The 15876-nt window shown below is 38.9% G+C and overlaps 1 protein-coding gene across 3 annotated transcripts in view; it reads left to right on the top strand.

Annotated features, from left to right (window-relative positions):
- clocka (clock circadian regulator a) overlaps positions 1 to 15853 on the top strand; it is a 33209-nt gene extending 17356 nt beyond the window's left edge. Inside the window, exons 3-23 of one of the 3 annotated variants that reach the window (XM_084920546.1) lie at positions 567 to 794; positions 885 to 976; positions 1259 to 1318; positions 1519 to 1667; positions 2021 to 2112; positions 2197 to 2286; positions 2379 to 2499; positions 2595 to 2708; positions 2797 to 2915; positions 3177 to 3259; positions 4984 to 5090; positions 5200 to 5347; positions 5784 to 5859; positions 5940 to 6084; positions 6187 to 6287; positions 6409 to 6534; positions 7462 to 7620; positions 7783 to 7992; positions 8121 to 8308; positions 8541 to 8805; positions 9660 to 15853. In XM_084920546.1, the coding sequence (XP_084776672.1) occupies positions 957 to 976; positions 1259 to 1318; positions 1519 to 1667; positions 2021 to 2112; positions 2197 to 2286; positions 2379 to 2499; positions 2595 to 2708; positions 2797 to 2915; positions 3177 to 3259; positions 4984 to 5090; positions 5200 to 5347; positions 5784 to 5859; positions 5940 to 6084; positions 6187 to 6287; positions 6409 to 6534; positions 7462 to 7620; positions 7783 to 7992; positions 8121 to 8308; positions 8541 to 8805; positions 9660 to 9872 (2586 nt within the window). In that variant the 5' untranslated portion in view covers positions 567 to 794; positions 885 to 956 and the 3' untranslated portion in view covers positions 9873 to 15853. Of the gene's footprint in view, positions 1 to 566; positions 795 to 884; positions 977 to 1258; positions 1319 to 1518; positions 1668 to 2020; positions 2113 to 2196; positions 2287 to 2378; positions 2500 to 2594; positions 2709 to 2796; positions 2916 to 3176; positions 3260 to 4983; positions 5091 to 5199; positions 5348 to 5783; positions 5860 to 5939; positions 6085 to 6186; positions 6288 to 6405; positions 6535 to 7461; positions 7621 to 7782; positions 7993 to 8120; positions 8309 to 8540; positions 8806 to 9659 lie in introns of all 3 variants that reach the window. The other 2 variants (XM_084920547.1, XM_084920545.1) reach the window with 2 other exon arrangements.
- The last annotated feature ends 23 nt before the right edge of the window (positions 15854 to 15876 follow it).

Raw genomic sequence — 15876 nt, 5'->3', positions numbered from 1 at the left:
GACCTTGGTGTTGCCCATTAGTTGATCTGGTTCTGAAATAAGCTGTTTTAGCTCCCTTCCCATTTGAAACTGAGCTTCATCCTCTGTCACTGACATCATACAGAGCCAATAGTAATACAGTAGTATTAAAATAAACTGTAACCAATAACCTATATGTCACTTCCACACCTAGTGTTAAGAGTCAACTCTTAGAACCAGTGTTCTCACGCAAACACACAGTGCTATTAGCTGCCTAACTGCTAGCTCTTTATTGAGTGGAGAGGAGGCAAGGAGGTTAAGGGGTGGCTGTCCAGTCTGTACACAGCAGTTTCTTCAAACCAGCCAATCAGCAGTCTCGCCTGGTCTCAGCAGCAAACACACTCAGCCACCTGCCTTGCAGAGAGGAGAGAGATCCACACAGCTGCATATCTAAACAAACATGGGACATGATCGTTGATCATATTAGCATCCACCATTGTTATAATGTATTTATTTTTTACTTTTTTTTAATATAAATCAATCTCATATATCATGGTTCTCTAATCTTTCAGTAACGGCCTCGGTTGTTGTGTCTTTTTGTCTCATAGACTCAGATGTTGCTGCCATGTGCCAGACTTACACCCTAAGCAGACGAAAGACACAGCACCCCGAGGAACTTTTAGCTATTTTCTGCAGCCTGGTAAGAGAGACTTTGAGAGAATATCCTCCAAGACTCATAAAAGCACACCCCTATCACAGAGTGTCCACCTGTACTCTACCTTCACCCAGCAGCACCTTCCTCATCCTCTCACAGAACTGGCTGTACTGTCAGTAAGGTGAAATGTCTTTACCATCTGATTTGCTCATGTCTGAAGTTTTTTGATTCTTTGACACTCTGCCATTTTATGGGTGTTTTTTCTTCAAAGGTTTATTCACAAATGTCTACCTCACGATTAAAAGACCCCTCACCGACACTGCGACCCTGAACAGGATACAAAATGACCTCGAGCATTGACCAGTGAGTCAAACATTTGGCTAGTTTTTTTTTTATTGTTGATTTAAAAAAATAGTGGGACATGAAAAAAATCCAAAACACATTCAGCCCACAGTTCTCATGCATCTAATTAACAGTGATTTCATTTTTTCCTTTTTTTTTTTGAAGATTAAGATCAAAGTAATTTAGGGATTTACAGAGCCTGAGTTTGATGTCTTCATGTTTTCTAGGAGAGATTTTCTTATCAAAGAGCTCACTGTAAATGTTAAAGGATCTGATATAACTGTTGGTTTGTCCAATCTGCAGGGATGACAGTAGTATTTTTGATGGGTTAATGGAAGAAGATGAAAAGGACAAAGCAAAACGGTAAGATCTCGGGTTTGTTTTCATATCAAATGCATTCAGCGAAGTTACATCCTCCATAAAATTGCTATTGTAGTTGTTACAAGACTTGATTTTAGACATCGTTTTGAATTATTACAGCTACCGTGAACAAGATTTTGATAAGTGTTCCTAGTTAAGATGTCATCTAACTTTTACTAATATTTGTTCTTCTAAATAACCAGCGTGTCCCGTAACAAGTCTGAGAAGAAGCGCAGAGACCAGTTCAATGTCCTCATCAAGGAGTTGGGTACAATGCTGCCGGGCAACACCCGGAAGATGGACAAGTCCACTATTTTGCAGAAAAGTATCGACTTTCTGCACAAACACAAAGGTGAGAAACTCTAATAACCACTAGCATTAATTATAATGGTAGTGGGTTTATCCCTCAGTTCATCCTTAGTTTAAAATGAAATGTTTTAGCTCTTTCTCTTTAAGCCAACTTTCTTATGTTTGACTGCCTCTTGCAAACAAATTCTGTGTGGACTCATATTAGGGCCACCATACACAGCCAACAGTAGAACAAAAATGAGCTGAAACTGACTGCTTTGGGCATTCTGAAACATGAACATTTGGCTTACTGGGATTACATATACTGACCACTTTAATGGTCCATAAGGTAAAGCATAATGGGTGCCTTTTTAAATTCACAGTTATAAGTTACATGCGTTATGTCTACTTTATCAGAAATCGCAGCTCAGTCAGAGTCAACTGAGATCAGACAAGACTGGAAACCTCCTTTTCTTAGTAATGAAGAGTTCACTCAGCTGATGTTGGAGGTAAGGCAGTTTCTTGCACTTATTTTCCTTTTGTTTCTATGCAAAAATATAGATGAAATATTATCTAACCTTTGTTTCTATTAGGCGTTAGATGGATTTTTCCTTGCAATTATGGCTGATGGGAATATAATCTATGTCTCTGAGAGTGTGACTTCCCTACTAGAACATTTACCAGTGAGTATAAGTTTTAAATAATAGATAAAGTCAGTAGTTCACTGATGAAACATTTGGTAATAAACATATTCATTGGTTTTGTTTTTCCCCAGTCTGATCTTGTTGATCAGAACTTGTTAAATTTCTTGCCTGTGGGGGAGCATTCAGAGGTGTACAAGGCTCTGTCCTCTCATGTCATGGAAGGAGAAACATTGACACCTGAGTATCTTAAAAGTAGGTTGGATATGTTATCTGTCTTCAGCTGCTGTTTTTGTTCTTCAATTCTTATGTTTAAGCTATTATTATTATTATTATTATTATTATTATAGCAAAAAATCAGCTAGAGTTCTGTTGCCACATGCTCCGAGGGACAATCGACCCCAAAGAGCCCCCCGTGTATGAATATGTAAAGTTTATTGGAAACTTCAAGTCCCTGAATAATGGTAAGTTACAGTACACAGAGTCAGAATGAAGAGCAGGGATTTTGTGTGAAAGGATTAACTTTGCTTTGTTCCCATTCTTTTTTACCAGTGCCTAACTGTACCCGAAATGGTTTCGATGGAGTGATTCAGCGATCACTTCACTCTGCCTTTGAAGACAGAGTGTGTCTCATAGCCACTGTGAGGCTAGCCAAGCCACAGTTTATCAAGGTGAGAATCTTTAACTGCTTCTCCTTTTATCTGGTTGACACACATTCAGTTTCTTGCTTTAGGGCTCTTAAGGTAGCTTTAATTAGGACAGGGCTCAGCAGTAATGGTCACCTGAGGAAAAATGATTTGGGCCCTTGTCATTTATCATGTGTAGTTCCCTCATGCCTCTGCTGGGAAGTCTAAATGTGGTTAAAAAATTTAGTTTTATATGTGTATATTTATTTCTTCTAAGTTCTATGTTTTCTCCCCTTGCACCAATAGGAGATGTGCACAGTAGAAGAGCCTAATGAGGAATTTACATCCAGACATAGTTTAGAGTGGAAATTTCTCTTCCTGGACCACAGGTAATTCTTTTCCAATTTATCAGTGTAAATGCACAACTTAATTTTCAGTTTGTGCTAAAATGGATCAGTATTAAGTGTTTAGTCAAACCTAACCTACTTGATTTGGTGTGAAAGTCGCTGACCTATATTTATAAAGAATGACCTCTTTTTTTTTTTTAACCATGGCTGCGGTATGTGACTGCGTGGCTTTTTTGTTAAATCAGAATTGTTGATTTTTGTGAGAGACCAAATCGAAAAAACTCGTGTTTTGTAACACTTCTGTCATTATTTATTACACAGCAGGCTTGCTTTTATGAATGCTTGTGGTCAGGAAACATAATTATTATTATAAAAGAAGAGTGAGGTCACCAGCATTTTTTCTTTATTTCCCACGGGGCTTCCACGTGGTGCTGATGACTCGGGGTGATATCACTAACACTATCCAAAACCTGTCAGTCACTCTAACTTCAGGATTGATATTTGTTTTTGTTGACTATCTACACAACTACATATTGTACAACATATTGTTTGTAAGCTCATGGATCTGGAATATTTATGTATATATTTTCTTACACAAATAGATGTTTGGGGGGGATAAGAGGATTTGAAAGTAAGCAAGCATTCACTTTTGTATGCCTCTGAAACCATGCACGTTTCAGTTGATATCCTAGGTTATGTTTCAGTGTAGCTAATTTTTTACCTTTATAAAAATAAAATGGAGTAACTTAATAATTTTATTATTTCAAAGATGTTTTTCATAATTAGTGCAGACATTCTTGAGTTTTGGCTGAAATCTCGTTTTGGTAGATCAGAGTGACCTTTGTCCAAAAAAATGAGTAAATTTTAATGAGTTCATCCTTAATTCAAAGTTAATATTTATCCCAGATGTGACGACATTCCCTCCAGGCATTCCTGATATATTACGTGAATGGGATAGACAACCCAAAAGATCCGTTCTGGCCACAGCTGTCTCCAGCATGGAAGAATAATAATAAAAATCCTAATCAGTGTCGAAATAATAATCGGTGTCGAAATAATGCCTGCATAATGATGCAATAAGCAGTGTGACGTGCAAATGCCATTCAGTTAAGGTTGAATGATAGAAGTCCAAGGTTAAGGTGTGTAAGATAAGAATAGTAGGTAGTTCAGAAGTCAGATAGCCTGAGGGCTGAAGCCCCTCCTTCATGCTTACGCCACTTAATATGTTTTTTAAAAAAAAGTGTGAACATGAAGTCAGAACAACGGCGTCGCAATGTGTTTTCCTTGGGACAGGCCAAATGAAATGAACTACAGGTATAACTGTAACCAGTAGCTAATTTAGACACAGATGTAGTTACAAAAGCTCAATGATCTTATTCAGGGATAGAAAAAAGAAGCTCTATTAGCTTTATCAGTCTAATTAAATATTACAACAACATGCTCTTCTGGGCTGGTAGAAAGGTAAACTGTACACCTGAATACAGACATTTCATCCTGGTGAGTGGTGAGAGCTGGGAGTAGCAAATTATCCCAACTCTCATTACTGAAAATGTTTAGGCATGCTACCCTGAACCATTTAGAAAGACACTTATTTTCCTTATGCTGTGAAAGCATCAGGTGAAGCTACATGCATACATACTCCCTTATTGCTTCATGTTGTCATTTAGGGGTAAATATTGCTGGATGTATGGCTTAACGTAAGAACAAGACATTTCCTGATTGACTTCCAGTTAATCATTTCAATAACGTTTACTGTGTTTGTCCAGAGCTCCGCCCATCATAGGTTACCTCCCATTTGAGGTCCTGGGTACATCAGGATATGACTACTATCATGTAGATGACCTTGAGACACTAGCCAAGTGTCACGAACACTGTGAGTACACTTCTGTCAGCGGTCACTGAAGCATGGTCATCTGCAGTTATCAACTTCCTCTCGAGCTTCCAAAGCAGAGCATTGAAATCTTCTCTTTGCTTCTGTGTAGTAATGCAATATGGGAAAGGAAAGTCCTGCTACTACAGATTCCTCACCAAAGGGCAGCAATGGATTTGGCTTCAGACCCATTACTACATTACTTATCACCAGTGGAACTCCAGGCCAGAGTTTATTGTCTGCACACACACGGTCGTAAGGTGCATGAAGATTTCCCTCTTGACCCTTTGATATGACATTGCTCACGAGCTAAAGCATACAGTCCTCTGTAAAACCCTAGAGGTAGTATAATGACATGCTTTGCTTCCAGTGATGTGGCGTTTTTATTACTATGGAGTAGACAAAAGCTACTGGAAATATCTTTACATATTGAAATGTATAAGAGTCAGCCAAATGCAGCAATATATATATTATTATTAGTAGTAGTAGTGTTACAATTGTATTAAACTTTATATAAAAAAAAAGTCATGATTTGTTAATTTTCCATATACTTCTGTTCAAACTTTGAAATCAGAAAGTCTGAACTTGAATTTAATTGTTTGAATTCAGGTGTATTCTGGTGATTTCCAGAGCCATAATTATGAAAGTTGTGTCCAACCCTAACTGTGTGTGTCATTAATTGTCTTTGCTCTGCAGTTATGCTGAAGTAAGAGCAGAACAGCGCAGAGAGCTGGGAATTGAAGAATCACCACCTCAAATCACCGCTGAGAAGGTCAGACCAACATGAGGTATGATTTGTAAAAATTAAAGAGTGGACAGCATAGTGACCTTGTGACAATGCATTGTTTACAGCAATCCCAGGATTCAGGCTCTGAGTCCCAGCTCAACACTTTCAGCTTGAAAGAGGCCTTAGAGCGATTTGACCACAGTCGGACCCCATCGGCCTCGTCTCGCAGCTCACGTAAATCTTCCCACACGGCTGTGTCTGACCCAGCCTGTAAGTACAAGCATCTTTTCACTACTGAGCAAAGCTTGATGTATATTAACTATTTATTTTTTTTATTATTATCTGAGCATCATGGTTATATTTGCCCTTCAGCATCACAAATGAAGCTTCAGGGAGATAGGAGTACACCAGGTCGCCAGTCGGTCTCTGCTGTGGAGATGACATCACAACGGAGATCATCTATCAGCAGTCAGGTCAGTGGATGGACAAGCGCACATGCTCTGGTCTTAAATTTCACGATACCTGTATTCTGGGTCATGAGGGATTTCATTAGTACTCAGGACTTTTGTTTGGTGTCTTTATTTCCATCAGCAGTCAATGAGTTCCCAAAATACAGGACAGAACGTGGCGTCATCCATGGTTTCACAACAACAGCCACAACAGCAGCAACAGCAACAACAACAACAGCAGCAACAGCAACAAGTTCCGACCAACAATCAAGTAAGATATTCACGTCATTTTTTTTTTTATTGTCTATTGTTGCTGATTCTTAAGTATAACTAGCAGACAATGACTGCAGTGGACAGCGTTTTTTTGTTTGTTTGTTTGTTTGTTTTTTTTAATGCTCAGTTTCACTTCACTATAAAGAACTTCTTTATCCATCATGTCTTATGTCTTCTGTATGGCACTTGATAAACTGAAGGTCCAACAGCACAATTATGAACAAGAGTAGCCTATGTGTCTGTTTGACACTGCCTTATGACATGGGACAGCCAATGAACATGGATCTGCAAGGATCTGTATAGCTCCCACACACTGACATGATGGGGCTGTTAACCCAGGAATGCCTATATTTATATATAAAACGTAGACGTAGTCCCTATGATGCCACCTATTGGTTTGTGGACTACTGTAGCCTGTAGTCTGACCGTCAGCATGTTGGATTTTTTTATTTACTTACTGAGAAAATTAAGCAGTCAACTTCTTTAACTGTCTTTTGGCTGGACAACCCTGTGCTGCTCAAAGCAGCACCTACATTTTTTAAGTCTTTAAAAAATGTAGGTGAGTTAAATAAAAATATAGCCCCTGCACACAGTTGTCATGAACCGTCAGTTGGCTGTAGAGAACAAAGGAAAGTTTGCAGGCTGTAAATATGTTTATTTTTGCTTTAAAGCTGAGAATTTTATGGGTGTTCAGGAATTCACTTGCTTTTATTGCCAGCGTTAAGCAGATATTCTTGGAGCTGCAGTTTGAATTGGTTACATTTTTAAGCCAGTGGTCACTGTTGGTTAAAATGTGTTCTGTGGTCAGCATGCAAGAAGTTGTTTGTACTCAGAGAATGTGACCTGAGCCTTAACAATTTGTAAAATATACGTATTGAACATTTAAAATAAACTGCCATACTGCTATGTCTTTATTCTTTAACAGTCAATGGTCCAGTTCTCCAGCCAGTTAGAAGCCATGCAGCACCTGAAAGAGCAGCTGGAGCAGAGGACCAGAACGATCGAGGCCAACATTCAGCGGCAGCAGGATGAGCTGCGGCAGATCCAGGACGAGCTACAGAGGGTGCAGGGACAGAGTCTGCAGGTAGGACTGAAGAGCTGCGCACAAGTGTTGCAAATGAATGATTACATAGCCTAGTAAATATATGAAAGGTTTTCTTTTTAATTGTTTTATATTCATCTTACATGGTGGATGTGTTGCTGTTATAATTAGAGCTGGAGTTCGAATGTGTGATGTGTATCTCAGATGTTCCTGCAGAAAGGGGCTGGAGGACTAAATGTGAGCTCTGTACAGATGGCCCAGGGGAATGGTGGGCAGCAGGGGGGTTCACTCAGCATGCAGGGCCAGGTGGTTTCTGCAGGATCTCTGCAAAACAGCATACAGCAACAACATGCTGTGCAGCCCCCATCCCAGCAGCAAACACTCCTACGGGAACAGAACACAGCACTCTTGCAGGTCAGACAGGCTTAACGGTTCTCATTTTGCCTCTCACTGACACGCTGAATTCATAGCTTAGCTGTGTTTGTTATAGATTTTTCCATCCAGCATGCTCATGTCATAGACTCCGGTTCTGTTTATTTCAGCCTCAGAGGTCGTCGCACACGCTGCAGCCTCAACAGAATCCACTGCCTGCATCTCTCTACAACACGATGATGATCCCTCAGCAAAGTCCTGCTAACGTGGTTCAGATTGCCACAAGCCTGGCGCAGAATACTGGACCCAACACTCCTGCTGTGGCAACATTTGCACAGGACCGTTCGGCTCAGATTAGGTGTGAATCTTCACCTAAATCTATTTGTTATATTTCTTCATAATGAAAATGTTATTAAGTAGTGCTCGAGTTCATTGATGGCGCCCTCTGTGGTGCATAATACTTCAATTTAATGTAGTACTAATTTAGGTACAGTGCACTTTTATAGTGAAAAAAGGTCATATATATTGACCTTATGTCAATTTGGGTTAATTAGACTTATCAGACCTGACTAACTTCCTGAACCTTACAGGTTTCCTGCAGGCCCCCAGCTGCTCACCAAGCTAGTGACAGGGCAGATGACATGTGGGGCAGTCATGGTCCCCACAACCATGTTTATGGGTCAAGTGGTGACGGCCTTTGCACCGCAGCAGGGCCAGACGCAGACAATTAGCATTTCCCAACAGGCTCCGCAGCAGCAACAGCAACAGGAGCAACAGATTCAACCGCAGTCTCAGGTCACAGCCATGCAGCAAGGGCAAGCTCCACTAACCCAGCAGCAAACACAGTTCCTACAGGTAACACTGACACAGTAACCACTTATCAGGTGAAGTTTTACTGTATGAAGTTGGCTCACATACAGGCAGCTTGCTGTTTAGGTGATTTAAAATGTCCTAATGAATTTTATTTTATATAAATTGATAATTCTTTGTATGCTCAAAGAACTTGACACAGGAGATGGAGTTGAATGTGAATATTTTTTTCAGATCTGTTGACAGACGAGGACATTTTCAAAATGTGATTTTGATTAAAATACAATGTTGAAAGATGCAGCTTAGTTTAGATGAATTCCTGTTGACAACAACGATGTTTCATTTCCATATCACTACTCACTGTTCAATCGGACTCTAACCACAACAAGAGGATGGTGGATGACAAATTAGATTTAGAAATGAAAGTTTAATTTAATGCCACAAGTTACTATTTTTTATATATATAATTAGTATACGAGGAGGAACTGATCTGCTTTGACTAATGGCCTCCAAAAGCCTGTCTAACAATTTTTTTTTTTGGTCGCACTACAATCATAAGGCTAAGTATGGTGAGACATAGCAGTCCAGATCTTTTGCTTGTTGTAGTCTCTTACATTTCAATAATCTGTAATCTCTAAATAATGGTCTGCTTCAGATACTTTTAAATTGTTAGAAATCCTCTGGTTTAGCCAAGGGACCACCCTGAATAGAGCATGAAGAATGCAGCATGCGCACTCATGTCTCAGTGTCTGTGTATTGTTCAGCCAATACACAGACACTGATTTGCCTGCCTTTCTTGCTTTACAGTGAATCAGCAGAGTCCTAGTTACTGGAGCTTTAAGTTACATCTTGGCTCATTAGGCTGTGCCGACTAAGCTAATGTAACTTTTTCACTTAAGGCTCCTCGACTCCTTCACGGAAACCAGTCCACCCAGCTGATCCTGCAGGCAGCGTTCCCTTTGCAGCAGCAGGGTACCTTCACTGCAGCAGCCCAACAGCAGCAGCAACAGCATCAAACACAGCAGAAGCAGTTACAACAAAAGCAGCAACAGCAGCTGGCTCCTCACAGAGCAGATAGTTTGTCTGACCGCTCAGCGACACAGCCGCAGTAACTAGCCAAAGCCTATCAGAAGTGCAGTTAGCCAAACTCAGGTGTGGTTGATGGGAGTGTAAAGTGCAGTTCTGCTGAAAGTGCACCACTGAAACCTCAGAGGATGAGAAGTGGACACTCTGTTGCTCTGCTTCTCTCACGCGAATCTTGTGCTGTTTGCACTTCACTCCTGAGCCCAGAGTACACCAGAGAACCCGGGATGGGGCTTGCTGTGGCAGCAGGTTTGGCTGTGGAATGAAGCCTTCCCTCCAAGAAAACAGGGCCATACAAGGCCTGCAAAAGACTCCCCCTTACGCCTCCCCTTGTGTCGTGTGTGTCTGTGTTTGGGTGTGTGTGTGTGTGTGCAGGCGCGCATGTGTGCTCTAGTCACCCTCACAGGATTATTTCACAGTTCTCCCGTCAGTGCGGTGGAGATCTTCACTTCGAGGACATCCTACAAAACAAACAATTGGTTGTTTTGTATGTTTTTCTTGTAAAACTAATTATGGGTCAGAAAATATTTTTAAGAATGTGGTGTAGATTGAACTTTGACTGTACAGAATATCATGTGTAATATATACTGTAAATATACTGAAGAATAACTAATATTTTATATGATGCATGAAATGAAATGCATAGTCTGTTATTTGCAGCTTTGAATATGCTTTTTTTCTAATACTCAGAAAAAAAGACCTGAAAATGCTTAGTGGCTGATATTTTCACAGACTTCCTTTCTCCTAGGGGATGTTTGTTTGTGTGTCTGCATCAGACAGTGCCGATGCTGTTTGTTGTGTCACAGTTTGTTTAATCCTTGACCCCTATTTTCACACAACTTCACAAAATTATCGACAGAATGATAGAAAAATACTTTAGTTTTTTTAAAGATGTGCTCAAGCACTTAAGACTTGAAATCAATGTGTGAGATTTGTGAATAGAATGGAGGCAACATTAAGATAAACATATGCAACAGTAAGATCTGCTAACATTATCCTTCATATCATCCTTTCTTAATTTTTAGAACTTGAGATCCCTCCATTTCACAGCCATCCATATCGCCTGTGTTGGCACCCAAGGATGCTTTATTTCACCTGTAAACATTTATACTTTTAGATGTATGTAAATATAAAATACTGACCCGTTAAATACGTTAGTAAGAGACATGATCTAGTTTTAAGCCATCTAACTGTTTTAGCTGGGCACGCAGAACAAAAAGCATCCACTCTCTCTAGGACTTTCTGGGAGACACCAGTCATCCTGTCAACCCGATACAAAGATCCCATCCTATTCCATTATACCCTTCTCTGAGCTCTGTGGATTATCGGGAGAAGCCAGTTGCTCTGCTTTTTGTAGCTGTGCTGAGTGGTCTGAGATTGTCTTGTGAGAACTGCAGTAACTTTATTTGGCCCCTTGATGGCAGTGACATGGATATATTATGGCTTTTTACATTCAGAAAACAAACGTATGAGTTACATTTGGGATTTCATTTGCAACCTCTCTTCCGCAGACGAGGTGCTGAGCCAGTTCTACCATTGTGCCTTTTGAGAACCAGCACACATTTTGGCAGATTTGAGAATCTAATATCATGAAGTGTTCCCAGTAGAAGTAGGTGTTGTTTCTGTGGGAGGAAAATTGAGGCTGTATCTGACAGTGTCTTGGTGTAGACACTTATGTCACTTTGGGTCCCATTTTATGGTGGCTTTTTTTTTTTGTTTAAACTGTGGAAAAACATGTGAACCCAGCTGTAGATCATGCACTGGTACCACCAAACCGTTGCTTTTCAGCTCCTTAACACTTGATGGTATTCAGCAGCTGGATGTTAACATCATCTGCTGATTGATGCTTTGCAGGTAATATTTATTTTTCTAAACTGCAGTTATGCATCGTAAAACATTCAGAGTGAGGACAATGCAAAGCCAGTAATACTCTTTAGGTTCAGAACTGTAAGCGCTTAAATATAAGCAGTCATGTGAGCAACTGTCATTGTAATAACACTGATTAAAGCTGCCTTAAATTTAAAAAAAAAAAAAAAAAAGAAGATTTTTCAGGACACGCTTATATAATATTAGGCCAAATCCAGCAGTACCGGGAAGACGTTTTAATTACCCATTAAATATTTGCCAAAAGCTAAAAAGAACCTTGGAGTTCTACAGTCACAATGGAAAGTTGGGGTAAGCCAGACTTTTAGTACACTCACCATAATTTGTATCACCGAGCTAAAGATGGCATTGAGGGGATCAGTGTTACTGTAGACGGAGACCATCACCAGGATCCCCAGCAGACTCAGCCCTACGTGTTCTGGCTCAGTAGGCTTGCTTTGCAGCCTCCTCACCATCTGATCTAATGCACTGCCAGATGGTATGAAGCTGACAGTCCAACCTCCTCTTCATCTGTGAAATGATGGGCTGAGCTCAACACATGGCCACAAAGTCAGTCTTTGACATCTGCTCCAAGATATCTTGTAAAACCGTGCACTCTTATATCATCTCCCCAGTATTAGAGTGTAGTGTTCACAAAGGGGAAACCCTACCCGATAGCATAAGTTTATTTAGAAAGTCAGTTTTGTTGTAGGCCACCTTGAATCCAGCCATTTTCAGAAGACGGAGTCAGTTGTACAGAGTGCTTCAAAGCACTGAAAAGTGAACATTTTATTCCACTGTTCCCAGTTTGTGCAGTACAGCATAGAAAACCCAAGCAAGCATCGAGTGTCAATAAAAAGCGCCTCTACTCTTATTTGCCGTTTATTGCTTGAGGATAGAGGAGCCTATCATGATTTGGCACAAGCAGCAGCTTTTCTTAAAGGTTGACGCTGCTCAGGTTGGATTAGGCTGGGAGGAAAATCAACTCACATGCAACAGCTACAGTTTCTACCACGATAATACCTCTGGGCACTTATGATTCTTCAGTCTAACTAGGCTGTTAATGTCTGAAAGTTCATTATTCAAAACTTCAAATACATTTGGCCTTTTTTCTTTGAATTATTTCTGTGACTTATCGTTTATCATTGGCCACATGTAACTACCATTTTCATTAACCTTCATACTGCAGATAAGGCAGCTACTGTATGGGACCAGATGAAGAATATAGATTTGTATATTTGTCTTCACTTGGAGAAACAATGCTTCAAAGTATCTTCCTTATCTCACAAATCACCTTTTTTTTAAAAACTTAAAATGATAACGGAACAATAATTTTACAAGATTTATCTGTATCTGATTTAGTAAGTACAGAAAAGAGTGAAAGCGAACGTACAGAATGCACCTTTATGATCCCAGATCCCACAAATGATGACAGAACATTCTGAGTTAATTATTCAATCTGTTTCTTCAGGACAACTCTAAATAAATAATAAAATCCAAATCCGGGACATTAAACTATTAGATATTCTCGCTTGCTATCTCACCAGCCTCCTGTCAGTGCAAAAGAGAAAAAACAAACAAACAAAAAAAAAAAACGCTTGTATAAACTGCCTCCTTGTTTTTAAAACCCACAAATTACATTTTCATTGATTCTCCAATACCTGCTTGCTCCACTGTGATGATTCTGTGCTGCATAAATTGGATTATAATTGGACCTCGTAGTCCTAATTTTCCACATGGCATTTCTCTCCCTCCTCCTTTAAAATCAGTGATCATACTACAACAGATCAGTGTTTGAGTAAGACAACTGCTATCTCCTGTTACGAATTTCTGTAGAGTGGACCTCGTCCTGTGCCGCATGCAAGCAGCACATGCCTACAAGAATGTATTCAGTGTCATTAACGTGGGGACTTCTTTTTTCATGAGGAGGCGTATGCCTGTGGGAGGCTTTGCACATTGTAAGATAGGAAATACAGTAAATAAGAGAACTTAATTATTTTTCTATGTCTGGTATAAACTTTATGGAACTATCATATATATATATATATATATATATATATATATATATATATATATATATATATATATAAGAAATCAAATAATCTAACTTTTAATGTGCAAAAAAGACAATAATAGAGGTTTGATAAACATTTGAAGGATTTAAACTAACTGTGACATACACACAAAGACCCCAGACTTGGAATCAAAATCAAATTAAAAGTGTGTGTGTATATATATCTATCTATATATCTATACATACTTTTATGTATATTTCTTTTCAGTCTTTATTCAGTGTTTATACTGAGTCTTTCCCTGCCAATTAAGCAATAGTGATTTTTTTTAAAAAACCCACAATGACCAATTTATATATATGTATAAGGGCAACTTGGGCTTTTAAAGTTATCTGTGGGTCACTGGCAAGTCTCAAAAACAAGTGGGGGAAATGTTGTCCAGGGAAACCTCAGGACACAAACCCTAAATCAAAGAACACAGTGAATTATGTTCAGTGTTGTGTAGTTCTGATGTACACACTAGAAACTCGGTGTTCTCTCTCTCTCTGCTTTCAGTTCATATTTTTGTGGCTTTTTTTTTGTGGTTTGGCTCAAGTAATTAACTGCTGCAGTGCGCTCAATAGCAAAAAACAACATTAAATCTTTCATGACTACATCCCACACAATGTGGTCACACCCTGATTGATGACGGGAGCAGGACTTTTGAACTCCTGTAATGACGTCAGTAGTTCAGGTTTGACCAGAAGATCCAACTTCTGATTTAACTTTGGTAACACATCTGAGTATGAATTGAAATCTTTGGTTACATTTGAGATAAAAAATACACCCTTTGTAAAGAGTTTTAAGTCATGTCTTTTTGAGTTGTTAATAAACCTCTCTCACTACATTATAGGCAAGTCTGATCACGTGGTTCTAGAAAAATGTGCAGATATGAATTAATATATTTAATCATTGTTATGTGAAGCTGAAAAACACATATATGCATGGATTATTTAGTTCAAGCAGAATATTTGAGTTACAAATTGGCAAAACTAATATCTAACTCTAAAACAATCAACTCAATTCAGAGCAGTTAATCTCTTAATCATCAATAAATGCATCTATTACAACTTTATAACCACATAATAGAATCTATTCCAGTTTTCTTTCTAAAAAGCTTTAAGAGTTTGTAGTGAATGCTAAGGCTTCCAGTTTGTTCTTCTATGAAGCACAACTGGGAAATGTTGCACTAAGCATCCACTACTGACACCTGCTGTTTGTTATTAGGTTAAACACCTCAGCTCAACTTTAATTACTGATTATATCCAACATTTAGAAATTGTACACATTAGCATTTTATTGCACTCCAGTGTTATAAAGACACTTAAAGATGACCTATTGTGCTGATTTCCAGCTTCATTGTTTTTTTTGGTAAATTCTTTAACAACATTACCGTAGCTTTGCATGACTCAAAGTTCAAAATAATCTGTTTACATTTCATACTGGATGTTGGTGCAACCCCTCAGTACATCCACTGTCTGAAACCACTCATTGTAGCGCTCATCCCTCTGCTTTTCTGATTTGCTGCCCTTAGCAAACAAAGTTTGAACAGCGTGATATGTGACGTGTTAAGAATGATTAATACTTATTCTCACTGACGACATAAAGGCATGAAAACTTGTTTCAACCACTGAAAAAAATTTTTTTTTTGCCATCCATAAATCATTAAATTGGTATATGTATGTTTATTTCAAAAGGACAATGCATATTAATTAACATGAGCACTAAAATTAATCTTATAAATAGCCAGATGGATTAATTTTCATCTGTAGTCCCTGCCAGGTTGATGGCATATTAAATGAATCAACAAAACCAAACCCCAAAGTTTGACTTATGGATGTCATTTTTCCACCCATGCAGTGTCTGAAATAAACTTCCATATACAAAGTGGAAAAAATACTCTAAAATGAGCTTTAGTCACTGTATCAGTACATAGATGACAGTAACATGATGAAAAGTGTAATAGGTATCCTTTAAGGTGACTTGCATTAATTTCTTGAGCCAAATTATTCATGGACCTCAACATAACCCTTATGAGGCAAATATGTCAATCTTTTGCTCCCCTTGGATTCAAAAATAAATCTGTGTGAATCATCTTTGGTGCTGTTCCTATAATTGA

The sequence above is a fragment of the Perissodus microlepis genome, chromosome 23 (assembly GCF_051167445.1).
Source record: "Perissodus microlepis isolate ML-2025 ecotype Zambia chromosome 23, ASM5116744v1, whole genome shotgun sequence".
NCBI lineage: Eukaryota > Metazoa > Chordata > Actinopteri > Cichliformes > Cichlidae > Perissodus > Perissodus microlepis.
Note: the sequence above shows the minus strand (reverse complement) of the source record. Positions and strands in the feature narration are given on the sequence as shown.